The sequence below is a fragment of the Mesoplodon mirus genome, assembly GCF_964341445.2.
Source record: "Mesoplodon mirus genome assembly, chromosome: 2".
Lineage (NCBI taxonomy): Eukaryota > Metazoa > Chordata > Mammalia > Artiodactyla > Ziphiidae > Mesoplodon > Mesoplodon mirus.
This window is the reverse complement of record NC_138977.1, coordinates 1851892-1879091: the sequence shown is the minus strand read 5'-3', so window position 1 is coordinate 1879091 and position 27200 is coordinate 1851892. Positions and strand designations below refer to the sequence as shown.

Here is a 27200-nt window from a genome sequence, read left to right as displayed (position 1 = left end):
TACATAAATTCCGCAGCTCGAGAATTTTTTCCCGCCAGGTCAGTGCGCGTCCATTCTCACGCCACATACGGAGTGCCTCTGGCAGACCCGTGCCCCTGCGCCCTCCGCCCTCGTCCCTGGGGAGCCTCTCAGGTGGCCCTCGCGCTGACGAGCTCCCTGATTCCTGTCCCGAGTGGGCTTCGGAGCCTGTTTCCTCCCACCTTGCCCCTCCATCCCCACCGCTCCGGCTTTTCTTCCTTTGAGCGCTGGCATCTGGGGATTTCTCTTTCTTGTGGGCTCCGCTAGGTACTTAAATGTGTTGCTGTCCTATCTGTTCTCTAGCAGTTCCAGATTTGCGTGGGGAAGGGACTCCACCCTGCTGTAGTGGTTGCTCTTGTGGTTGGGAGGGAACTGTGGCAGAACCACCCACGTGGTGGCCAGGACCCCCGCATGGGGGCACATAACACGCTGCTTACAGTGTCTGTCCCCTTTGCGATCAGGAGCTCGGACCCTGGGATTCAGCCCTGTAACACGTGCCCCCCCTTCCCCGAATGTCCTGTTCTGCTGGAGAAAGGCCAGGAGACCCCAGGGGGCCTTCAAGCTCTAGTTCTGTGTCCTGCAATCAGCAAAATGCAAATAGGAAAAAAGGAAAGATACGCATTATTAGATTATTGATGGGTAATTATTAAATTATTAAATACTACTTACTAATGGATAATTCTTATTTAAGCTAAATTATTATTTTATTTATTTACTTATTTATTTTTGCGGTACACGGGCCTCTCACTGTTGTGGCCTCTCACGTTGCGGCGGAGCACAGACTCCGGACGTGCAGGCTCAGCGGCCATGGCTCACGGGCCCAGCCGCTCTGCAGCATGTGGGATCTTCCCAGACTGGGACACGAACCCGCGTCCCCTGCATCGGCAGGCGGACTCTCAACCACTGTGCCACCAGGGAAGCCCTAGGCTAAATTATTTGAAAGCTGCAATGTGGTCTCCTATAGAAAGGAAAGTCACACCTTGTATTTTCCTAAAAATTTGATGGACTTATGTGGTCACTTTAAAGTGGCATGTTTTTCTGATGTGGACATATGGAAAGATATAAAATTAGGGTGGAATTTCGCCAATTAAATGTTACAACATATTTTTGGAAGCAGATTTCTGACATGCTAAAGAAACAAATTACGTTGTTAAAGAATAACTTCCAAGTAGCTTGTAGGTAATCAGAATGTTTTGAGAACATGATGCTTATGTAGATGGTGGTTGTTGGACTGTCTGTTGCCAATCTGTCTCTGTCTCTATACTCTTTACCCTGAGTGGTCACAACCCACTGAGACCATCGGCTTCATCTCACACCTGTCCTCCTACAGATGTGACGTGAGGTACGGAAGTTGGACTGTGTGAAATAATCACCTAGGTCTTCACGTAGCGTTCTCTGACACGTTTCTGTGTCTCCATTTACAAAGCTGTATTACAGGTTTTCCCTCAAGTTCATGGTCTAGTTAGAGAGATATAAGTGTTGGACTGTGAACTCCTTGGGGGAAGAACTTCATTCTTCTTTGTAGACGCCACACCTTTCCTAACAGTACGTGGCTCATGGTCGTCACTCCACAAATGTTTGCTAAATGAATGAATGAGAAAAGATTTCAGTTAACGCTCAGACCTTCCCTCAGACGCCAAGGAGCAGGTTCATCTACTGAGAGTCATGTTTTACACGAAAGCCAAGGAAGACATACAGAGGGTCATGGGTTCTGGTCCTGCACCTGCCACTTACCAGTTGACCTTGGGGGACTCATTTAACCTGTGGAGTTTTACTCCTCTCACTGTAAAATATGAAGAGATTAAATGAGCTCCAACTTAATTCTCGTTCTAAAACAGCAAAATCTTGTTCTTCCTAATCTCTCTCCCTTACTTATGGTCTTCTCCCAGCAGACCCAGAGAGAAGAGGGCTGAAGTTGTCCCAGATTCACATTTTCACCTCTGCTAAGTCTCAAGGAAAGCAGGTATGTGTGTGTGCACGATAAAATGCAGACATGATTTTTTTGTGGCTCTTCCAGGCCTTCGGAACAGAGTGAATTAAAGCTGGTGTGCAGTGAATTTGAAAGGTCTGAGCTGAGCAGTGACATCGACTTAAGGAGCTGGTGTATCCAGGAAAACCCTGGGGAAGCATGTAAAACAGATGCTGGCCTTGGAAGCAGCTTACCTGCCTCGCAGGGAGAGGCAGGTATGGAACCGCATGGAGCTACAGAACAGTGCTTCTGTCGGGATTGTTGTTGGTTGTTGTTTCCTCGGGGAAGTGTCCGGTGTGAGAGATTATCACTTCACTCAAGCCTGAGTGGAAAGCTGTCCGGATGAGACAGCTGGCTGCGAGTCTTCTGAGCCTGGGCAGGGCCCCAGTGTTGCCCCTCCTACCTCCCACTCCTCTAAAATCTGGCCATTCTCAACTGTGTCATGCAGACGGCTGAACAACAGTGGGTGCTTGCTCAAGACAGGACTCCCTTGGTGAAAGAGGGGTGTAGGGGAGAGCCAGGGGAGAACAGTGGCCGTTCTCACATGCCTGCGCCAGGTGGTTCCTGCAGAGCCAGGCTGCTGCTCCGCCGAGGGCTGCCGGCCAGTGACCTGGGGGCACCAGGGCTGGGTCCAGGGAGGGGTGGAGGGTGGCAGGAGAGGAAAGTACTGGGGAGGGGGGAGGGGTGGGGACACAGACACGCACATTCCCAGACACGTGTGCCTTGTTTCTTGGTCTTCCTGGGACATTTAAAAACACTTTTTCTTCTTCTTTTTTTTTTTTTTTTTTTTTTGCGGTACGTGGGCCTCTCACCGCTGTGGCCTCTCCCGTTGCGGAGCACAGGCTCCAGACGCACAGGCTCAGCGGCCATGGCTCACGGGCCCAGCCGCTCCGCGGCTAAAAACACTTTTTATTAGAGTCTAGTTGATTTACAATGTTGTGTTAGTTTCAGGTGTACAGCAGAGTGAATCAGTCATACGTGTATCTTGATGGACATTTTAATACAAGAGAGAGAAATTACCTGCACGTCTCCAGTCCGAGAGAGTAGCCTTGATTTTCTTGAGAGAAGTACTTGTTATTTCCAGAACCACTTTTAGGTCGAGATTATCACTGGTGTTGACTCTCTCAGGCTAGACCACGTTCACTGTCCGGCCCACGGCAGAGCCCGTGGGGCCCGTGGCTCCCCCCCTTGTCAGTTCCTCAGGGCCCTCGTCAGTTTCAGGGAGCGTCTTCCTTCTCGCTGGACGGGCAGACGGAGCAGATCCTGAAGCTGAGCCCTGCCTTCTTCATAACTTGGCCTCTCTCCTTCTACTGGAAGTGGCATCAGGTTGAAAACTCTGTAAGCGAAACACGGCTCCTCTCTCACTTCCCACAGAGGGTCACTTCCAGAAGCCGGAGAAGAAGCGCGTGGAGAAGTCCTGCTCAGACTCCAGCTCGGACTGTGGCAGCTCCTCGGGCAGCGTGCGTGCCAGCCGGGGCAGCTGGGGCAGCTGGAGCAGTGCCAGCAGCTCTGACGGGGACAAGAAGCCCACGCTGGGCCCTCAGCACTTCCTGCCGCCTGGTGAGTCTGGGACTGAGGCCTCCTGGCCCTCCTGCCCCGGCGCCCAGAACAGGGGCCTGATCTGCCTTCCAGTGCTGCCCGCCCGCGGTGGGCTCTGCATTCCCGTGCTTGCTTTGCTTTGTATTTTATCCACTTTCTTTTTTCTTTCTTCCTTCCTGCCTCCCTCCGTTATTATTATTATTTTTTAAAGTCTATCTTGGAAACAGTTCGAAGAACTTCCACGTTTATTTTTTCACTTGTACATTTGTTTGTTGTGGTAAAGTATACATAACACAAAATCTACTATTTTAACCATTTTTAAGTGTACAGTTCAGTGGCATTAAATACGTTTACATTGTTGTGCAGTCATCACCACCATCCATCTTTGGGCCTTTTTCCCCATCCCAGACAGAAGCTCGGTACCTATTAAACCGTAGCTCTCCCTTCCCCACCCCTACAGCCCTGTGAACCTCTATTCTGCTTTCTGTCTATGAATTTGAATACTCTCGTATCTGGTAAGTGAAGTCATACAATACTTGTCCTTTGGTGACTGGCTTATTTCACTTAGCATGGTGTCTTCAAGGTTCATCCATGTTGTGACATGTCAGGATTTCCTTCCTTTTTTTTTTTTTTTTTTTTTTTTTTTTTTTTTTTTTTGCGGTATGCGGGCCTCTCACTGCTGTGGCCTCTCCCAGTGCGGAGCACAGGCTCTGGACGTGCAGGCTCAGCGGCCATGGCTCACGGGCCCAGCCGCTCCACGGCATGTGGGATCTTCCCGGACCGGGGCACGAACCCGTGTCCCCTGCATCGGCAGGCGGACTCTCAACCACTGTGCCACCAGGGAAGCCCCCTTCTTAAAGGCTGAATAATAAATATTCCATTGTGTGTGGATAGACTGCATTTTATCTCTCTATTCATCTGTTGATGGACACTTGGGTTTTTCCACCTTTTGTGTCTTATGAATAACGTTGCTATGAACAGTGGTCCTCCCTTGTTTTTGAAAAATTTAAAGATACAGGAAAGGTCAAAGAAGCATCTATATTTCTGTCACCTAGAATTAATAACTCTTAATTTTGTCATATTTGCCCTCCTTTTTTTTTAAGAGGTAGTATTTTATAGTCTGTTCCGCTTCCTCCTGCTTGAGAGACTCACTGTCCACTGTCATGCGCTTGCTGTGTATTCTTTTAATCCGTACTTTATTTTACATTCATATATCCATCAACAAAACAGAGAATTATTTTTAACTTATATAACGGAGATCGTGCTTCAGTAAGCATGCTGCGTCTTGCTGTTTCACTCAGCGCTGTTTGTTATACCTCCATGTCTATGTAAAGATTTAATTCACTCCTTTTCCCCGTCATGGTCAACATAGTACAGGTTAAGCTTTGTTATCAGGACAGGGGGGAGACAGGGGTTCCATTGGCATCACTGTGGCGTCCATGGGAAGCTCACTCTGTACGCAGGCCCATGGGGGGCGCTCCCCGTGCCTCAAGGACCTGGGCTCAGAGGGGTCGCGTGGCTTGTTGGACGCCCTGGGACCCTAACTCCCGCCGAGCCCAGCCCACTTACCACTGCTTCCCGCTCATTACAGCGGCCTCTGCTGTGTCCCCTGCCAGTGGTGATTACCTATAAAGAAGCTCCTGTCTGGGAGACCTGGGCCCTGGCACCATAGAAACCTAGACAAATGCCCACTTGTGACTTCAGTCCGTTTCTCAGCCTTTTTCGCGTCATTGGCCCTTCCTACAGGTGCCTTTTTAGACGCTGCTTTTGCCTAATGACCCCCCCACTGACATACACGTACATCTGTTTATTACTGTGTGCTGGAGAACGCCACAAGGGCTTGGATGCAGGGCGGCTTGCGGTGTTTTGTTTGGTGGCGGGGATGGTCTTCTTGGCCACTGAAGGCAGTATGCCTGATGGTGCTCACGTGAGAGCTTTTAAAATTGGTGCTTAACGTCAATAAAAAACAGAAGCGCAGCTCTCGCTTGGGGGATAAGGCCAACAGCAGGAGAATGAGAAAGGTGAGTGATGGCCTTGCTTGTAACACAGCGCATAAGACTCGGTCTAGTTACGTTCAGAGGTTGTATAATAAATATCAGGAAAATGTCCCCAGTATAATTTTTTTAAAGATTTATTTATTATGTATGTATTTATTTATTTTTGGCTGCATCAGGTCTTAGTTGTAGTATGTGGCATCTTTTGTTGTGGCGCGTGGGCTTCTTTCTAGTTGTGGCGTGCAGGTTTTCTCTCTCTAGTTGTGGCACACAGGTTCCCCAGCACGTGGGCTCTGTAGTTTGTAGCACGAGGGCTCTAGTTGAGGCTCATGAGCTCAGTAGTTGTGGCGTGCAGGCTTAGTTGCCCCGCAGCATGTGGGATCTTAGTTCCCTGACCAGGGATGGAACCCGTTTTCCCCTGCATTGTAAGATGGATTCTTTACCACTGGACCACCAGGGAAGTCCCCCCCAATATAATTAATTGTGTAAAAGATCAAAAACACAAAGTATTTTTGAAGTATGATACCAGTTTTATACGTATTCATACGTAAGAGTTTTTTTAATTAAAAAATTGACTGAATATGTGAATATCAGTTAAAAGTGAAAAATAAATCACTCATAGGGGTTAACGATGTTAGCGATCTGCATCTTAACACAGGATACACACAGTTGAATTATGCTTATAAACACTTGTGATCACCTTTTTGTTTTTATGCAGGAGACAGTGTTTCACAAAATGACTTCCCCTCTGAAGCTCCCATCTCCTTGAATCTTTCTCATAACATCTGCAATCCCACGTAAGTGTTTGGTTTTCCAGCTTTTACAGTGTGTTTTAGGTACTGCTTTTTTCTTTCATTCTGTGTGTTTCTTCTTTGTACTTGGTTCTGCAGGCTAAAATAGGAAAACCTTTTAAGGATGTGAGAAAGTAAAATCTGATTTTATTAATAATTCAGGGCGTACAATCTTTCCAAGACAACACGCTTGTGTGGGAGCGTCTCTGGTATCGCTGGTCCTTTCAGTGATACGCATTAGAAGGTGTCACTCCTGAAAGTAGGAAGAACCGTAGTAACAATAAGGATGGGAACCAGCTCCTCTTTCCTAGGACTTGAAATAAAACTGAGCACTGATGATTCAGAGAAGTTTGCAAGAACCTAGAAGACACTCACATGTTTACGGTTTCACCATGTGATGATTTCTGCAGCATCGGACAAAATAAACAAGCACCGTTTACTGAGAGGGAGAAGAGGGGGGTATGTTAGAAGGAGAGGGTTTCAGAGTGAGGGGTGTGGTTAGGTTTTAGGCACCATGAGAGGACAGGGGGTGGTGTCATAAAAATGGAATGGATGAGGAAAGCTCCATGCGAGCTCTTTCTGTTAGGGGTAGAGAGTAAACCAGGAGTGGGAGGTTGCTGCCAGCTGCTGACAGGCAGATTGGAAACTGCAGACTACTTTAGTTAGCATTGTGCTGTTGGTATTTGTTAAAATAAGACTTCCCTGGGGGCTTTCCTGGGGGCGCAGTGGTTAAGAATCCACCTGCCAGTGCAGGGGACACGGTTCGAGCCCTGGTCCGGGAAGATCCCACATGCTGTGGAGCAACTAAGCCTGTGTGCCATAACTACTGAGCCTGCAGTCCAGAGCCTGCGAGCCACAACTACTGAAGCCCACGTGCCGCAACTACTGAAGCCCGCACACTCTGGGGCCCACGTGCCGCAACTGTTGAGCCTGTGTGCTGCAGCTACTGAAGCCTGTGCACCTAGACCCCATGCTCCACAACAAGAGAAGCACGTGCACCACAGCAAAGAGTAGCCCCCCCTCGCCACGACTAGAGAAAACCTGCGCAGAACAACAAAGACCCAACGCAGCCATAAATAAATGAATCAATGAATGAATACATACATACGTACTCTTACACCAAAATAGAAGATTGAAGGTAGATGTTATTTAAAAAAAGAAAAAAAAGACTTCCCTGGATCTTGGGAATTTAATATTCCTCAGCCCTTTTTGGGTGTATACCTTTATGTCTCTAGTATCTTTATGGTTTTTGAGGGGAAGAATTCATGTAAAAACGCAGTCACACTTAGTTACAGAAATTCAGCATTTCCTTGTACAGAGAGGGTCAGTGGCTCCTCATCTTCTTGCTCTCCCCGCAGAGACGTGAGTAGCTTCCCCCGACACGCGGACGCCCCCTGTCCCAGCCTTCCTGCCGGGCCTGCGGCTGTTGAAGAAGATAAAGGTGAGGCACGTTGCTCTTGCTCCGGACACCGGCCAGGTGTCCATGTCGCGCTGCTGGCCGGGGAGCTGGCTTGTCTGCGCCCTGGCTCTCGAGCATCGGGAAGGCCCCTGCCCTCTGCCCTGGCGTCCTCGGGGCCCCTGGCCTCGGCTGCCCCTTCTGCACGGACCCTGAGCTCCCTCCTGGGACACAAGGCACAGGTGGCCTGGGGCCTCTGGTCCCGGAGCAAGGTGGGGCCCCTTTACAGGGGTTGCCTCCGCCTTTAGTTCCCTTTCCCATCTAGGATGGCAGACAAGCGGGGAGCAGACGGAGGGTCCAGCGCCCCGATTAGCCGACTTCCACCTACCGTGTCTCTGCCTGTCCCCCGTCCCCACCCCTCCCCCTTGTCTCAGAAGCCTGTCCACTGATCCAGCCTCCCTCCTGCACCGGTGCTGAGGCCCAGCGCTGAGCTTCTCTGGCCTCAGCCAGGCAGGGACAGCGGCCCAGGAGCCTGGACACGGGGCCCAGGGAGGGAAGCCGCTGTGCCCAGGGTCTGCCCCGGAGGTTAACTCCAGGCCCCCTCTCCTTTCTTCTCCTTCCTTCTCCTTCCCTTCGTGTCTCCTCTTTTCTCCTCGCGCCTCCTTCCTGCCTAACCAGGCTCAGGAATGGTGGCAGGATGAGCCTGGTTGTTACCCTCTGCGGCACCGTCGAGCTCTTGCTTTTGCTCATGTGAATCGTGCTGGACTAAAGGCTGCCCAGCATAGTGGAGCACTTTTACTTTGAAGGCAGGAGGCTTCCAGCTCTGTGGTTACAGAGAGATTATCTGCTGTCAGATTATCAACAGAAATAAACTATTCGTGAGTTGGATCTGCTTACTGGTCCAATAAAAATAAGTGCTTTTGATGAAAAAAGACTCTGAAATTCAGTAATTTGCTTAGGCAAGATTTAGGGAGGTTTAGAAGGTACCGCCTCTACTCTCTGAGGTGATAGAGGGGAGAGAGGATTGAATTAACGGTGAGGAAAAAGAAAACCTGTGTCCGAACAGGTACGCCTGACATGTTCTCCTGTCTTTGTTTTTGTCGTCAGTTGGAGAATCGTACGTCGTCTAGTGTCTTATCCATGTTGTGTGTATGTGTTTCAAGTGCCTTTGTACCTCGTCTTTGTTAACAATCTGCAGCTACTTTCTGATGACCCGTCACAGTCCCTGTTGAGGCCCTGAAGTCACTACAGAAGCAGCCCTCGTTCACGGTCACCGTCCGCAGGGCCGGTGCCGTCCCCGTCCTCTGCCCGCACCTCCCTCACGCGCCCAGGCTCAGTCCTCCCACCTGCCGCGATGTCACCTCTGGGCCCCTCCCCCCGCGCGGCGCCCTCCTTGCAGAGCCGCGGGCGTGGTTTTGCCCCAGTTCTCCAGCTTCTCTGCCCCGTGCCGTGCAGATGAGCGAGACTGAAGGCGGCACACACAGCCGGCCGGCCGCCAGCCTCCCGGCAGCTGCGTGCCCACCTGTCAGTCCTCTGCCTGGTTCTCCTCGCTGACGCTTCCTGCTTCCTGGGGAAGAGAGAGGCTCCGCCTGCCCCGTCTTCCACCCGCCACCCCCGCTGCGGCCCGTGGGTTGTCAGGCTGCCCTCCTCTGCGGGGTCCCGCTCCGGCTCGGCGCCGGCGTCGGGTTTTCTCTAACGGGTCGTCCCCGCCAGCGTCCGTACATACCGTGAGACCTCCCATCCCGTCCTTAACACAGAAGCAGCCAGACTCTCTCCCTTGACCCCCCCCTTACCTGGCTGCTTCTGTGCGCGCCTCTCTGGGAGAGCTGCTTGGGGGAGTCGTCTGCCTGCTGCTTAGATTCCTTTCCTCCTGTTCCCCCTGAAACCGCTGGGGCTGGCTGTGCCGTGACACCTGAGCAGTGTCTGCGGGACCCCAGTGATCCCCGTGGCCGGGGCCCCGTACTCCGGCCTCCTGAGACCTTCGGCTCGGGCTGTGACCTTGGGGGTCCCGGTGCAGTTCCCCTCGGCTCCCCCAGCTCTCATGCGCATCTGGGTCATGCTCTCCGGGTGGTCCGTCCACGTCCAGCCCCCCGACAGCTCCCAGTTCTGCACAGCCAGCTGCCACTGCCATGTGTCCTCGGGTCTGCACTGGCGTCCCGTCCCGAACGCTCGCCTCCTCAGCCCTACGCCTCCCACAGCCTCCCACTCGGGCTTTCTCGTTGCTCCGGCCAGAAGTCTGGGCATCATCCTGGACTCTTCTCCTCATCCCCACGTGGCATCTGTTGTCTCACTCTCTGCCCTGCCTTCCAAACAGACCCAGAATCTGATCACTTCTCCCCACGGCCACCATTCTTTCTCGCCGCGGCCTCCCAACAGGTCTCTCTACTTCTCACCTCACCTCACTATCTCATTGTCTTTTATTTTCTTTCTTTTTGGGATATAATTGATACATAACATTATATTCGTTTCAGGGGTATAACTAATGTAATGATTCATCATATATACATACTGCAAAATGATCACCACAGTAACTCTGGTGACCATCCGCCACCCCCTTGCCGTCTCTTTTCAGCACAGCAGCCAGAGGGATATTGAACGTGAGTCAGATCACATCACTGTCGAGACCGGGGAAGGGTCTGAGGCGTTTACCCCACTTATTACGAGCTAACAAGTTAGCCTGCCATGATTTTGTAGCTGCTGCCAGAGGACAAGACACTCCTGGGTCAGAGAATAGGACGCTTAGCACAGCAAGCAGCCTGAGCATCTTGTAAGCACAGTTCCTTCAGGCCCCCAGTCTCTTGGGGGCGACGCAGGGCCGCCCGGGTGGCCATCTGCACCTGCAGTGGTCAGTGGTTGGAAAGGCTCCTTTCTGTTACAGGAAAGGAGCCCTGAGCTTAGGGACCCTAAGGTTTTTGTTCTGTTTTGTTGTTTTAATAATAGGCAGGAGACATTATCTTTATTATGTTGGGCGAAGCAAACTTGCCCGTTGCTCTAGGGGGAGACCCTGTCTCCATCTTCTGAGGCTTTGTTTAGCAAATATCCTTGGAAAGATAGGTCAGAACGTGGGCAGTCAGAGCATCCATTCCCGGAAGCAAAGAAACGTGAGACCCACAGAGATTGTCTCGAAGCAGCATACACACCCCTCGTTTCTGTGCGGTCTTGGCTTCTGGTCCATTTGTTCATGAGCACCTGAGTGCAGAGGCGGTTCTTGGTTGATCTGATCTTGATCGGCTCCTGCGGCCTCTGGTTCCAGCGATTTTCAACAGGACTTTGGCGGCAGGATGCCCCGCCCTGCAGGACTGACCATAGGGTTCCTGCCCAACCGCTGAGCGAGGCCCCAAACACCGGGGCGGCCTTAGGAGGTGGACCTCGTCCTTGAGAGGCCCCCACAGCTGTGACAGCTACGTGGTCTCTGGTGGTGTTTCTTTAAACGCTCGAGGGTCTCTCTGAGCACCGTGAGCTGCAGGTCTCCGGGTCTCCAGGCGGGTGATTGCCACCGGCGCCCACACAGGGGTGCAGCCCTGGGGGCGCACACGCTGCCTGGAGAGCGAGAGTTGTGTCCACGTCTTCCTGTCCATGTGTTCCCCCCGTCCCCGTGTGGCCCGGTTGCCTGGTAGACCTTCGGGCTCCCAGTGCATTTCGAATAGTTGAGTCTATTCTTTCTTTGTGGAGTTGCTGTGCAGATGGCCAGTCTGTCCCTTTAATCCATGCCACCAACCAATGGCCTCCACCCGTGCATCCCACGAATAAGCAACGGCTGTGGCGGTGAAGGTGGGGACCAGCAGAGGTGCTGCAGGTGTTTGCTGGGAAGAGCAGGAGCCGGGTGTCCCCTGGAAAGGTTTAGGGGGACCGTGTTCAAAGTGAGGTCAGGACCAGATTGTTGGCACACCCAGCAGGCGGGCGCTTCCACAGCTTGGGAGCGCCGAGCCGGGACAGGGTCCCTCCCGAGGAAGGCTCGGGGGCAGTTGTGGAAAACCGGGCTCCCTCGTCACTCCCGGTACCTGCAGGGTGCAGGGTCTTCTCTCCCCTGTGCTGCGGTTGGCCCCCTCCGCTGCCACAGAACCCTCGTGTCTCATCCCGGGGGCTGTAACAGCACCGTTGTCCCAGCTTCTCACTTCTTTTGTTTGTTGTTTGTCTCCGCTCTCTTGAATGTCAGCGCGTTCACTGCTGTGTCCTGGGAATGCTGACGGGGCTCTGCGGGAAGCAGGCAGGCCCTGCGGTGCTGGTTGACTCACTACCATGGTCTCGTAAACCGGGCCAGGAGACGGCTGTGTCCTGTCAAGTGCAGGTCAAAGCAGCGCGCGGCCCTTGCACTGTACGGACCGAAGGGCTCTAGCGGTGGAGAAGCCGCGCGGGGGATACGGGCTGGGGGCGGGGCTTCCTGGAGGGAGGAGAAGCCGAGCTGGTCCTTGCAGGAAGGGTGGCCGAGGGCTGCATGAGAAGGAGGGGGGCTGAGAGGCCTGTTCTCTTCCGCAGGTCTCTACCCCCCGGGGGACCTGTGGCCCGCACAGCCCGTGTGTGTGACCAGCGGCTTCGGCTGCGCCCTGGAGAGCAGCGGGCCGGCCGTGCTGCCCGCCCCGGTGCACAGCAGGTATGCGCTCCATCCCGACGACGCGGCAGCGGCCGGGTCCGGGCTTCCTCCCCAGCTCCTGAGCTGGGTGTTGCCAGCTGCTTTTTGGAGTTGAGCTGCGATGTCTGAAAAATTTCAAGCCAGGAATGGAGAGAAACAGGGAAGGAAAAAAGTAACACGTCAGTGTTTTCCTTTTTAAACTGAAAAGACGAGCTATTCATGTATTAGAGGCAAAACTGAAAAAGCAAAAACAGTCCCTCGTAATTCCTACCCGTTAACAGAACAAACATTTCCATTTTTCCTTGGCATTAATCTTGAACACATTTAAACATTTTAAAGATCGAATCATTTGAGTATCGAAAAATAGTTCCACAGTGGCAGCTCCTTAGACTTGCCATTAGATTTATCATTCGATTATGAAACCTTGAGAAAATGTTAATATCTGTGTTTAATCAGAATCCAGTTGAAGTTTTTTGGGGAGTTCAGCTTATTATAGAGGTAGTTGCTTTCTTATTTCTATAATGAAAATCCAGATTGCAATTGGGATCAAAGCATCTACCATGAGTCATAGTCTGGCCTTGCCCCGAGTGGAAGGTGGCAGTTGGTAGCGGATGTGTTTGAGCCCCCCGGGTGGGTGCTGGGACCCTCGGCGGTGTCCCAGCCTCCACGTGCTGACAAAGCCACAGCCACGGGCTCTGTCTCTGGTTAGACTTAACAAACGTGGGTGGGTTTCAGTTTGTTGTTGTTGTTTGAAAAATGTAATACCTTTTAGTTAAAAGTGAGAGCAATTTTCTCTTTCACATCTTGGTCCTGCTTACACCTAACCATGGGCAAGTTTTTTACAGTCTAAGTGAAAGTACTTCTCTGGCAAACTGAAAGCCGGTTTTGATCCATTGCTTTTTCTTGTCTCATTTAAAGGAAAGCTCCCCTGCCCCCACTTTTCCCCGAGTCCTTGGCTCTCTGTACTCAACAGATCAAACTCCATCTCAGACTTTCTTTGGAATTATAAGTGACATACAGTATTACATTTCAGTTGTACAGCATAGTGATTCATTATTTTTATACATTACAAAATGATCACCATGTAAGTCTAGTCGTCATCTCTCACCACACAGAGTATTACAGTGTGCTTAGCTATGTTTCCTATGCTGTACGTTAATTACATCCCCATCGAAAGGAAGTGGGCATCCAGTCCAAGCCATCCATCCTGCAGTGCCGTGTCACTGGGGATGAGCGTTGAGTTAGGAAGTCTTTGATTCTGTGACAATAAAGTACTTCTTTAATTTCCCAGAGCTGAGGGCTTAGCAGCGATGAGGATGCTGGGTAATAACATCGTCCTCCTCCTTCTTTCCTTGATCTGTTGACATCCTGTTTCTGAAACTAGACCCCTTGTTTTTTGTAGCAGTTTCATTGATTGGAATGCAACGTGTGAAGGCCAGTTTCCCAGTGTGTACTGCCCCCTGGAATTGAACGACTACAATGCCTTTCCAGAAGGTAAAGCTATTTGGACAATCCTAATGCCATTCTTTTTTTTTTTTTTTTGGCTGTGTCGGGTCTTAGTCGCAGCCTGCGGGATCTTTCATTGCAGCACACGGGCTTCTCTCTAGTCGTGGCATGCGGATTTTCTCTCTCTAGTTGTGGCACGGGCTCCAGGGCACGTGAGCTCTGTAGTTTGTGGCACACGGGCTGTCTTGTTGAGACACGACAGTTCAGTAGTTGTGGCACGCGGGCTTAGTTGCCCCGCGGCGTGTGGGATCTTAGTTCCCTGACCAGGGATCGAGCATGCATCCCCTGCATTGGAAGGTGGATTCTTTACCGCTGGACCACCAGGGAAGTCCCCCAGTGCCACTCTTTTATTCTCAGAAAGTCAAAGCAGGAAGGGTGTGTGGACTCAAGGCACTGACTGCAAAGACTGTGCCTTTGAGAATGATCCTCCAGGAGGCTGCTGAGTCAGTCCCTCATGTGGGTCCAGCACTCCTGCCATATGTAATTTTATATGGCCTCAAAAAGCCCTCTAAACCCGGGTGTCTGGGGACTTGTACAAATAGCCCTAATCTATTTAGGTAGAACGGGGTCATTTGGATCTATGTGGACCTAAACTGTGGATTATCCATTGGGAGGCTGGGGTTAGTTACTCTTTTTAGGCAAACAAGTCCCAGGCGACGTAGAATCATTTACCTGCTTGTTCCTCAGCATGTCCTGATGCTTATGCCCCTGGATGGTGCTGCAGAAGGAAGGGAAGGAGCTTCAAGGGGAAATTGTGAAAAATTGCAGGTTCTTGGGCCCAAATATAAGTACAAGATGCTTGTACTTATCTGGGTTTTGATATATGCAGTGCTCTATGATAGTCACAAGGGGGTGCTGTGGTAACTTTCTTCCTGCCTGTGAGGCTGTGTTTATACCTTCTTACTGCTGTTGGAGAAGGGCTTGGTTTCCTGTTGCTTTATCAATGCGTATGGTGTGTGTGGAGGTGGCCGACATTGGTATGACAGGCAATAAAAGAACATTTTAAGGACTGGTAAGAACCTTGACACTATTCAAATCTATGGTAGTGTTTTTACTACTATAAAAGTATAGCAGTATTTTAGTGTATTCTGTGTATTAGAAAGAGTCCCATCAAATGATCAAATACAAAAAATTAAGCCCAGAGGAAGAACTTCCTGAGGGCTTCCCAGGTGGTATGTGTCATGGAGTAATTATTTTATGTTTATCTTTAACTTGTCAATGTTAAAGATTGTATTGTAAGTAAGGCCTTGAGAGCTTTTTGTCTGAGAGTGAGAATTCCATTCTCTCCAGAAAAATGTTCACCTCTGTCGATGTCTCCCATTCTTTGTAGAAAACATTAACTACCCCAATGGCTTCCCCTGTCCTGCCGAAGTTCAGACAGACTTCATTGACCACAGCTCCCAGTCTGCCTGGAACAACCCCCCAAACGTGCCGACCGCCTGGGGACACGCCGGCCTCATCAGCTCTCCGGTCAGTGCCGCCTGGTGCTGCTGTGCCTGGGTTCTTTCCAGGGCCTGCTTCATCCTGGTCTCACTGTAGCTTTAGGGTTGGGTTCAGATCAGCCAGAGCCCGGCTTGTTCCCCTTAGGTCACCAGCCACACTCTGCAGGGGGCTCACACGTAGTCAGATGGGCGGGGGCTTGCAGACACCAGCAGCCAAGACGCCCCCAACCACACTGAGGAGAGATGGTTGTCGATGACATTGAACTTGGGCCAGGAAGCCCTCTGGGATGCAGCTGTGTTCCTGTGGCCCTGCTGACCTTTCATCTGTGGGAGGAGATGAGATAAACCTTCCAGGAAGGTCAGGCAGTGTCAGCAGCAGGTCTGGAGGGCTTCCTGCCTCTCCTGCCTGGGGACACCCTCTGTGCTTCTCTGACACCCACTCTGCTGCTTTTTTACAAATAGAGGGCATTCGACCTGTGGGTCCTTCCTTGGGTTGAAAAAAGTTTACCTATCAATAGTTTGATGGGAATTTCATGACCTTCTGTTTGAGAAAAATGGAATTAAAGCCACCCAGGTGGTTGAGAACAGTGTGATAATGTCCAGGTAGCTTGGATTGGTTCCGCTGTGGTCGCCACGGGTACACAGGCAACCTTACCGTTGCCTTTCTAAGGCTTCTTTATTTTTTTAAACATCTCTTTTTTGTTGTTTTTTTTCTCCTCCTCATGTATCCTTCAGCCCTACCTCACGAGCACCCGAAGCTTGTCTCCGATGTCTGGACTTTTCGGTTCCATCTGGGCCCCGCAAAGCGACGTGTATGAAAATTGCTGCCCCGTCAACCCCACCACGGAACACTCGACTCACATGGAAAACCAGGCGGTCATGTGCAAGGAATACTACCCTGGGTTTAACCCATTCCGTGCCTATATGGACCTGGACATATGGACTAGCACAGCGAACAGGAACGCAAACTTCCCACTGTCTAGAGACTCGAGCTACTGTGGGAACGTGTGAAAAAGATTCGAGTTTTGAACAATGTGAATAAAGAGGCTTGTGTTTTGATGACTAGCGTAAACTGGTTGTTGACATAGATTGACGTTGGTGGATATTTTGGCACTTTTATATGAAAATAAATTTTTTAATGAAATCTGGGTGCTCTATTGTTTTTAATCCTTCACAAATCAGTGATAGAAACGAAGCATCCGTGTGTCCTGACTTCATAACTCAAGAAGCGTGTCAGACATGCCAAATGTTTAAATCAGGACCAGGGCGGCTTCTAAGAAGGTAAGAGTTGAGAAAGAAGGCACTGCAGTGATTGCCCCCTCCGCGGGCACCGGACTCTGCGGGCATCGGACTCCCCGGGAGCTTGCAGAAAGTGACTTTGATCAGATGGCATTCCAGGGGATGCTGCTGTAATGGGCCTGTGGCTCAGGCAGCCAGGATTTTGGTTCAAGTGCTCCGTTGATTGAAACGAGCCTCCAGTGTTGGGAAGCCAGCTGCCAGTCACTTGCCTGGACGGACCAGTCCTGGTGGGCAGGGCTGCTGGTGTGGAGCAGAGAGCCCAGCACTGTTCTGCTCAACCGCGTGACAGGGATGTTCCCTCCCCTCCGTCAGGCCAGTCACCGGGGCACAACAGCAGTAGGGACATGCTGGTAAGTGTCCAGTTTCCCTCTGAGTGAACAGGCTGAGTCCAAATACAAGTACTGAGCGGGTTAGGGTGCTGGCACGTGTTTGCTAGGCTGGTTTGTATCGGCCTGTCAGTGATCTTAGAAATCCATGTGATGGAATTATCTGTTTGCATGTATAAACTTTGAAAACATTTCAGCTTTTAATAAAAATGTCTTATTTTTACATTTTGTTTTGTCTTTATTGGAAATGAAGTGGGAGAGATTTTTGAGTGGAATGCTGGGTTCACTTGCTTTTTCTTTCTCTTTGCCTTGGCTGTGTGGGACCCTGGACGAAGGCTGAGTGTACTGTAACCTGGGACTGCCCTCCTGCAAGGAGCACCTCCGAGCATGCACGGCTACTGGAAAGCTCTCAGGCTACCGACTTGGAATCCCCCATCCCCAGTACTGAATAATGCTGAAAAGTAATTTAGGTTCTAGGTATAGACCCAAAAGAATTGAAACAAATGCTTGTGCACCATGTTCACTGAAGGACTAGTCACAGTAGCCAGAAAGTGGAAACAACCTAAATGTCCATTGATGGAAGAATGGATAAGCAATGTGGTATATACAGACAATGGGATATTCAGCCTTAGAAGGGAAGGACATTCTGACATGCTACATCATGGGTGAACCTTGAAAACATGCTGAGTGAAATAAGCCCATCACAAAAGTACAAGTATTGTATGACTCCACTTACATGAGGTACCTAGTGCGGTCAAATTCAGAGTCAGAAAGTAGAATAGAGGTTACCAGGGGCTTGAAGGGGAGGGGAATGGGGAGTCAGTGTTTAATAAGCTCAGAGTTTCAGTGTGAGGAGGTGAAAATGTTCTGGAGGTGGACGGTGGTGATGGTTACATAACTGTGAATGTACTTCATGTCACTAGACTGTACAGGTAAAAACGGTTAAAATGGTAAGTTTTGTGTTATGTGTATTTTACCAAAGTAAAATAATTTAGGTTGATGAAAAATGCCCCAAAGCGTTTTCAATATCAAATTCAAAACTTCCCCACCAGAGAGAGTCTGAGACATTTAGATGCACGTTCTTCTCTCTGCTCAGATTATTGATCTAATTTATTTTCCTGCTTTCACTGATCCTTCAATTCCCCATCAGGAAAGACCAAAACAAGTTTTTATTCCACTCTATACGAAAGAAAGTAAAAGTCTGCGCTTTAGCTGGAATATTATCTTCAGCCATAAGACTAAAACCAGTGATGGGGGAACTGGAAGTTTTTATTCATTTAAAAATATTTGCCAAGCACCTCCCAGGAGCTGGGACCTGTTCAGGAGCTGTGGGTGCAGCAGAGGACGGGACAGACAAGGTCCTGCTGGCACATTCCAGGAGCAGGGTCAGGGAAAAAGCAAGCAAAAGGTTCAATGAGTATTTCGGGTCCTGGCGAGCGGTGAGAGGCCGAGGGCTGACGTGACCAGCGGGGCAGGTGGCAGGGGTACCTAGGGTATCGGGAAATCTCCCTGCGGAGGTACATCTGAGGTACAACCTAGGTGACGAGAAAGCCGGCTGCGCCCAGATCAGCGGGCCAGAGCCTCCAGCAGAGGAAAGAGGAGGGCAAAGCCTCTGCGGCGGGAGGCCAGGGCGGCTGGGGCCCCGCGAGTCAGGGCCACAGGCACAGAGGCCACGGGCAGAGGCCACCTCCCTAAGGCCTCGTAGGCCTCCGAGGAGAGGATGGGAAAGGCAGTGGGCACCACTGGGGTGTCTTAAGGGAGAGGGAATGTCGTCTGATTTGAGTGTCAGAGACACTGAGGGCTGGATGGAGAGCGGTCCTGGGGGGGCGGGGCGGGAGGGACAGTCCCGGCAGTCAGTCGCCTGCAGCATCGGGTGACAGGACGCTGCCAGCAGGCTGGGGTGGAGGGGCGTAGGGAGGCCAGCGGCCCTGCTGGGCCTCGAGAGCTGGGTCCTGCTGATGCCCTTGACCGAGAGGAAGAGCCCCGGGACGGGGGGAGGGTCTGGTTGGGAGCCAGGGGTCGAGAGGTCCGTGCTGGACTATTCGGTGTGGGAGGCCTCATACCCAAGTGCAGACAGCACGGAGGCTGTGGCCCCGACAAATCTGAAGGTCGGTGGAGTTCAGGATTGGCGACCAGGGGGGGCGTCCATCCTCGGCCTCCAGATGGTTCTAGAGCAATGGGAGTGCCTGGGGCCTCTCGGGGAGGAGAAGGGTCCTGAGCACTTAGCCAGGGGCCCCCGTGTTTAGAAGAGGAGGCGGCGGCAGAGAAGACTGAGTCGGAATCGCTGAGGAGGTCAGAGGCCCAGAGTGGGGGCAGTGGCCCAGGCTGGGTCAAAGGCTGGGGGACCCGTCAGATGAGGGATCCCTGAGGGCTGCATCCAGCCCATGACCCTTGTGGTGTCCTCAGCTGTTCTAGCCGCAGCCAGTTGACACGGGAGATGGAGGTGGCAGTGGAGAAGGCCAGCTGTGGGGAGCTGGACACGGGGACACGAGGCCAAGGTGGGAGAGCGCTGGGCCTGCTGCGTGCTGAGGGCGAGGCCCGGGCAGAGAGGGGGCAGGTGGGGCCCTGGGTGTCACTTACAGGCACCTGAGCCTGGACGGACAGGGGCACTTCACCCCTCGTGGTGGGAGGGACGGCAGAGACCTGAGCAGAATAGGTCTATTTATGAGAGAAGTGACAAGACGCCCAGGTTTGGGTTGCACATCATGGCCTCTTGCCTGTTTTTGTGGATAAAGTCGTACTGGAACACAGCCACTGCTCATTCCTCTACCAAACAGGGAACAGCCTAAACTGTTTACTCCAGTCCTTTACGGAACAAGTTTGCTGAACTTTGCTCTAGGGGACGGAAGAGCACCAAGAGAGCAGGAACCTGGGTCTCTGACACCACAGAGGCACCTGCCCTCACAGCCCTGGGCTCCGACTGCACTGGGAAGGGACACATAAGTTCTCTCCTGTTTGGCTACTGCTGTGTGGGGTCTGTGTTACAGCATCAACGCTAATACAGCCCTCCTCTCTCGTCTGGTTCAGTATTGTCTCTGGTGCCTGGTGTAGTGCCCGATACACAGGAGTGTGTGGAAAGGAATGAGCGGGAGGGGCATGCGTGAGCATGGAAGCAACCCAAGTGTCCATCATCGGATGAATGGATAAAGAAGGTGTGGCACATATACAATGGACTATGACTCAGCCATAAAAAGAAAGGAAATTGAGCTATTTGTAGTGAGGTGGGTAGACCTAGAGTCTGTCATACAGAGTGAAGTAAGTCAGAAAGAGAAAGACAAATACCGTATGCTAACACATATATATGGAATTTAAGAAAAAAAATGTCATGAAGAACCTAGGGGTAAGACAGGAATAAAGATACAGACCTACTAGAGAATGGACTTGAGGCTATGGGGAGGGGGAAGGGTAACCTGGGACAAAGTGAGAGAGTGGCATGGACATATATACACTACCAAATGTAAAATAGATAGCTAGTGGGAAGCAGCCGCATAGCACAGGGAGATCAGCTCGGTGCTTTGTGACCGCCTGGAGGGGTGGGATAGGGAGGGTGGGAGGGAGGGAGACGCAAGAGGGAAGAGATATGGGAACAGATGTATACGTATAACTGATTCACTTTGTTATAAAGCAGAAACTAGTACAGCATTGTAAAGCAATTATACTCCAGTAAAGATGTAAAAAAAAAAAAAAAAGGAAGTGAGTCTTAATAATTAGGGAATACTTCGATTACTCTGTGGCTGACCACAAGCAAAGGCAGGAGAATTACCACAGTTCCTTACATACTAATCACACATACATACATACATGCCAATCTCCAATCTCCATGTACAGAACTCTTCATGACAACTGTTACTACATTGGATTATGTTACCACCGGGGAAAACCTGAGGATCACTAGAGTAAGTAAGGTGGTAGAGGCTGACCCTGCCTATCAGGAGCTTTGATTTTAATGGGAGACTCATCAAATAACATCCCCTTTGGGGCCAGACTTCATGGGGTCTAACTCCAGCTTTAGCACATTCTTAAATTTCCCGTGCCTCAGTTTCCTCTTTCTGTAAAATGGGGATAATAATGGTAACATACCTCATAGAGTTGCTAGGAAGATTTAATAAATGAGTTTTTAGATAGTGCTTGGCACATAGTAAACCCTCAATTGGCTACTTCTAGTATTCCATATAATTACTATCATCAATTTAAATGAAAGGACATGAAACAACAGGATACATAGTAACTTAAGTCTCAGGGTGGGAAGGGGCAAGTGAAGCAGGCATTTGTACATTGTTGAAGAGATAGATGGTAAATTGGTGGGCAATGTGTATTAGGTACCTTGAAAACTCTTCTAGGAATTGACTCCCAAGGAAAACAGTAAAAAAATTGTGCACAAAAATCGGTTTTCTATTGCTGCTGTAAAAAGTTCCCACAAGCTTGGGGACTTCAAACAACAGAAATGTATTATCTTACAGTTTTGTAGGTCAGAAATCCAACACAAGTCTTGCTGGGCTAAAATCAAGGTGTTGGCAAGGCCGTGTTCCTTTGCGGGGGCTCTGGGGGAGAATCTGCTCCTTTCTCGACTGCCCGAGCTTCTAGAGGCTGCTTGCATTCCTTGGATCACGGCCCCCTTCCTCCATCCTCAAAGCCAGCAACGTGGAAGCCCTCTGACCATGCTTCCATTGTCACATCTTTTTTCTCTGACCACAGCTGGGAAAGTTTCTCTTCTTTTAAGGACTCATGTAATTGATTCGATTGGCTCCACCCAGATTAACTCCCCATCTCGAGGTTCTTAACTTAATCATACCTTCAAAGTCACATATTTTTGCTATGCAGTCACGTATTCACAGGTTCCAGGGTTTAGGATGTGGACATCCTTGGGGCAGGGTTGTTATTCTGACTATGATGTACGAGCAGATTCATTACAGTGTTTAGAACACTGATGAGTTGCAAATAAATGTTCCACGATAGGAATAGGTTTAAATTACAGTACATTCAGATGTTGGAATATGAGGAAGCCTCTAAAAATCATTGTAAGAGAATGACATAGGCAATGAAAGAGGTAGGATACAGTTTATACGCAGTATGAGCCCATACTGAATTTGGGGCAGGGGGAGGATGCACCATCTGGTGGGTGGGACTGTGAGTGATTTTCATTTCAGTTTTTGTGTTGATATATTTTTTTGGTCTTGTCTATATAAGCATGTAATTACTAACACTCCACCTCCTCCCAAAACTTTTAATTATATCTTAAGGGAAAATATATTTTATTTAACAATGGTGAAAGTAAGTATGTTAAAAACAAATGCTAAAGTCCTAATAAAGTTTATATTACGCTATAAAAGGACATCATTTAAAGGCAAAGGCAAAGTGAAACTTTCACTAAGCATTCCCTAATAAAAATCCTATAAAATGAGGTATGTAGTAATTACTTGGGCTAGGATTAAAGGCATATAAGAATGTTTTTAAACACTCGTATAGGCAACATACAAAATGCAATGCAGTCTAGTTATAATTAGTTAAAATACAGGGCAAGTATTATAAAAATAACCTTTTAAATACAACTTAAAAAAGATACATATAATATTTATGCAAACTCTAATTAACATTTCAAAGTAATTATTTCTGTGTGACCCAGACATTTGAACAACATAATACTCCCGCTGGAGTATGGAGAAGATGTCAGTAAAATAAAATGTATTTATTTGTCTACCTAGAATGTATGTAGTATTTATAAAGGAAAACTCTTACTTTAGAAACCGAAAACAAACAAAAACTTTACCCAGTGTCATTTCATCTGGATGGATGTTTATTCCAATTGGATGTTTATTCATTCGCTGTAGATGTAGAACTTACTGACAATGTTTAAAAAATGGAAGGAACAGACCAAGCGCCGTGACCTCAGGACTGGGTGGGCTGCAACGCTGGCGTGAAACATGACCACTGAGTCTATTTCAACATGAAAAGCAATTCCTGCCACAAAAGGAGCAAGCAGCCCTGGGTTAGGCCACGTCCCCCAATCCATCACGTATTCCTGAACCACAGTGCTGCTGAAAAGAAACCAACCACTTGTTTGCCTTCCTTCTTTAATTAAAAAAGTTCATTAAATCAGAATAATGTGTCAAAATCCAGAGATGGTTGTGTATTAGTTGGGAAAGGCTAGGTTACGCTGCAGAAACAAACGGATCCCCAAACAGGCCCTAATGACACTCCAGGGTAACTGTCCTCGGGTGGGACTCAGTATCGAGGCCACTGTGCTCTTGTGACTTGACCATCTCCGCAAACGGTTTCCCCGTTTACATCCACAGGAGGGGCTGACAAAACCCAGCCTACTCTTCCGGGCTTGGCCCTGGCAGTGACGTACAGTACGCCCATACGTCACTTCCGCCTACAGCTGGTTGGCAGGAACCAGCCACGTGGCCCCACTCGGGGAAAGAGAGGCTTTCACGTGTCCGAGCAGCCGGTAGCGGGTGCCGCTGAGCCCTCCTAATGTGTAACCGCGCTGTACAATCTTGGAGAAGGTTTCTTTATTTCCCCCCTAGTTGGAGAGGTTTATGGAGTCTAAACCCCACACAGCCAACAAGGCCTGGGCCTCCCTGTGGGGAGAAGGCCCTGCAGTGCCAGCGGAAATGGGACTTGCGGCCCCGCCGTTCCGGGAGTTCCTCAAAGCTGGGTACTTGTTCCGTGTGGTACCCGGCCGGCACCCACGCCGACAGGCTTCCACATCCTGGGGAACTAGATGCAGCCCACAGTCCCTGCGGCCTGTGTCTGCCCTAGGAGCCCAACCTGGCTCCTCCAACACAGTGTGTGCTCCCTGTGTTGCTTCTACTTCAGAAAAATAAGGTTTAAGGTTACAGGCACAAATATATGTCAATTCCTGAATAGCTATTCAAAAACAGTTTGCCAGAGTAACTAGTAGGCCTGAAACCCAGGTAGCCAAGAAAGGGATCATTGCTGGAGTAATTCCGAAACAGAACTTAGAGAACTGGATAGTGGTTATACTGGAGGTAACAGGTTGGTTTCCTATGTTTCACTTCCTGATGGGAAGTGAAAGTCTGGTCAAGTTCAACTGGGGATGACATGAAGGCTGAAACAGTCTTAAGCTCACGATTTCATGCCCAGGCTACAATGAGAAGGATGATCAAAACAATTATGGGGGGCTTCCCTGGTGGCGCAGTGGTTGAGAGTCCGCCTGCCGATGCAGGGGACACGGGTTCGTGCCCCGGTCCGGGAAGATCCCACATGCCGTGGAGCGGCTGGGCCCGTGAGCCATGGCCGCTGAGCCTGCGCGTCCGGAGCCTGTGCTCCGCAATGGGAGAGGCCACAACAGTGAGAGGCCCGCGTACCGCAAAAAAAAAAAAAAAAAAGAACCAAAAAAAACCCAATTATGGGATATTATTCTAGGTGTCAAATGCGAGACAGCCTCCAGGGCTGGGAAAAGCTGGTTGCTAGCAGGAAGCAGTAGACGTGCAAGTGTGAGAAAAAGACAGGCTAGGCTGGGGTGTGGCCAAAAATGGATTTGAAAGGCAGGCCTGAGGCATGTTTCAGAGAAGGGGGCTGTCAGGGCAGGCAGAGGGAGCTTGGCCGCAGAGGAGGTGGCCATGCTGCTGACAGTCAACACCAAATGCTTTTTCTCTGACCCGACCAGAAATCTTGCTTTACAAATGCTGGGGGTTTTGCCCACAGCAACTATAATCCTCTCTTCTCCCTCTCACTGGGTTACTTCTCCACCCCGGGAATGACCTCTTACATGGTACTGACTTAAATCCATCGTGGCTGTTTCTCAACTTTTTAAGAATAAGTGGAAATACCTTTATTGTTTGTTCTGTCTGTTGTAGAAAATATGGATAAGCAAAGGAAAAAAAGAAAAAGGAAAATCACTGTAATCCTACCGCCCACAAAGCAGCAGTCAGCATTTCGGTATGTTTCCTTCGAGACTTGTGTATATGTGTTTTTACAAAAATAGGATATACACACTATTCTGTGAATTGCTTTTCTCATCTAACATTCTATGAAAAGCTAGATTTATTTCTGAATGCCTATTAGACATTTTACCGATATTTCTCAATGTGTCAACATGAAACTTATCACTTCTAATCTATCCCTAACTTAAATCTACGCCTGAGTTTGTTCATTTACTAACTTATTCATTTACCACCTTCTGAGTCCACAGTAGGGGCCTAGGCACTTGATAGTTACAGATAAGTCAGCCCAGACACTATCTCTTCCCAACCCTCCTCACGTTTAATTGGCCACTAAATTACTCAGTCATTCAACAAATATTTGTTTCATCTGTCCTGACGTGCCCTGTAGGCAGCCCGTGTCCTCATGATTTGCTCGTTCAATAAAATTGAGCAGCTATTATGTGCCACACTTTGTTTTGTGCTCTGGACATACCACAGTAAACAAGGCAGGCATGCTCCCTTCTACCAGGGTGCTAATAAGCTAGAGGGGGAAAAAATGATACATCACTGCGTTAGTTCTTGATTACTGCCTGACAAATGACCCCCAACTTAGTGACTTAAAATAACAACCGTTATTATGTCACAGTTTCTGCGGGTCAGGAATCAGCACAGCTCAGCCTTCTGTCTCAGAGTTTCTCTCACAGCTGCGTTTGGGGTGTCCGTCAGGGCTGCAGACACCTCAAGGCTCCGCTGGGGGAGAATTTGTTTCCAAGCTCATTCATGTAGTTGTTGGCAGGATTCAGTGTCTTGCTGGTTGTTGACTGCAGGCTGGCCTCAGTTTCTGGCCACATGCACCTCCCCATTAGGGCAGCTCGCATCAGCAGAACAAGCAAGTGGGGCGGGGGTGGGGGAGAGAGAGAGAGAGAGAGAGAGAGAGAGAGAGAGAGATGGGAAGAGAAAGGGAAGCCAGGAGTCATGCCTTTAGGACATAATCTCAGAAGTGACCTGCCATCACTTTGCCATATTCTCTTTGTTAGGAGCAAGTCCCTAGGTCCTGCCCCCCACTCAAGGGAAGGAGATGAGTAGCAGGAAGTGGGGGCCTTCGGGAGCCATTTTAGAAGGTTGCCTGCCCCCGTCATAAACAGACAAGACAATTCCAGCTCATGGTCAGCACTCGGAAGGAAATGAAACAGGGAGAAGACAAAGAGTGCCTGCGAGTGTTGGGAAAGGGACTCCTGAGTGAGCGGGCAGGGGAGACCTCATGAGGAGGGAACAGGTAAGCAGGGACCTGAATGACAAGAAGGATCCTGTCTGGGAATACCCAGGCCTCCCTGACAGGGGACCAGGAAGTGCACAGGGGTGACAGAGAGCTTTGCGTGTTTGAGGAAGAGAACAGAAGCCAGTAACGTGGAAGAACGTGAGTGGTGGGGACACGGTGACTGGTGAGGTGAGAACCTTGTAACAGACCTTGTAACACATCACACAAGGTAAATACTGTCTCTGTTTTGGAATAACAAGTAACTTCCCTAAGATCGCACAGCTTGGAAGTGACGTAGCACACACAAAGATTTGAACTTGGGGTCTACCTGATGCTAAAATCCACATATCTGCCACAGCAGCACCCTGCAGTTCTTTGGGGAACCCACTAGAAGGGATGAGTAGCAAAGGAAACCATAAACAAGACAAAAAGACAACCTTTAGAATGGGAGAAAATATTTGAAAACCAAGCGACTGACAAGAGATTACTCTCCAAAATATACAAACAGCTCATGCAGCTCAATATTAAAAAAACAAACAACCCAATCAAAAAATGGGCAGGGGCCTCCCTGGTGGCGCAGTGGTTGAGAGTCCGCCTGCCGATGCAGGGGATACGGGTTCGTGCCCCGGTCTGGGGGGATCCCATATGCCGCGGAGCGGCTGGGCCCGTGGGCCATGGCCGCTGGGCCTGCGCGTCCGGGGCCTGTGCTCCGCAACGGGAGAGGCCACAACAGTGAGAGGCCCGCATACCGCAAAAAGAAAAAAAAAAAAAAAAATGGGCAGAAGAACTAAATAGACATTTCTCCAAAGAAGACATACAGTTGGCCAAGAAGCACATGAAAAGATGCTCAACATCACTAATTATTAGAGAAATGCAAATCAAAAGTACAATGAGGTATCTGCTCACACCGGTCAGAATGGCCATCATCAAAAAATCTAAAAACAATAAATGATGGAGAGAGTGGGCAGTAAAGGGAACCCTCCTGCACTGTTGGTGGGAATGTATATTGGTGCAGCCACTATGGAGAACAGTACGGAGTTTCCTTAAAAAACTAAAAATAGAACTACCATATGACCCAGCAATTCTACTCCTGGGCATATATCCGGAGAAAACCATAATTCGAAAAGATACAGGCACCCCAGTGTTCATTGCAGCTCTATTTACAATAGCCAGAACATGGAAGCAACCTGAGTGTCCATCGAC

General features: G+C 49.7%; 1 protein-coding gene across 5 annotated transcripts in view; it reads left to right on the top strand.

The window, feature by feature from the left end:
* Positions 1-16369, top strand: part of TMEM131L (transmembrane 131 like) — a 161996-nt gene extending 145627 nt beyond the window's left edge. For all 5 annotated transcript variants that reach the window (XM_082611150.1, XM_082611149.1, XM_082611148.1 and 2 more), the window contains 8 exons: positions 2036-2202; positions 3362-3547; positions 6239-6317; positions 7670-7752; positions 12184-12298; positions 13680-13771; positions 15114-15253; positions 15961-16369. In XM_082611150.1, the coding sequence (XP_082467276.1) occupies positions 2036-2202; positions 3362-3547; positions 6239-6317; positions 7670-7752; positions 12184-12298; positions 13680-13771; positions 15114-15253; positions 15961-16236 (1138 nt within the window). In that variant the 3' untranslated portion in view covers positions 16237-16369. The remainder of the gene's footprint in view (positions 1-2035; positions 2203-3361; positions 3548-6238; positions 6318-7669; positions 7753-12183; positions 12299-13679; positions 13772-15113; positions 15254-15960) is intronic.
* The last annotated feature ends 10831 nt before the right edge of the window (positions 16370-27200 follow it).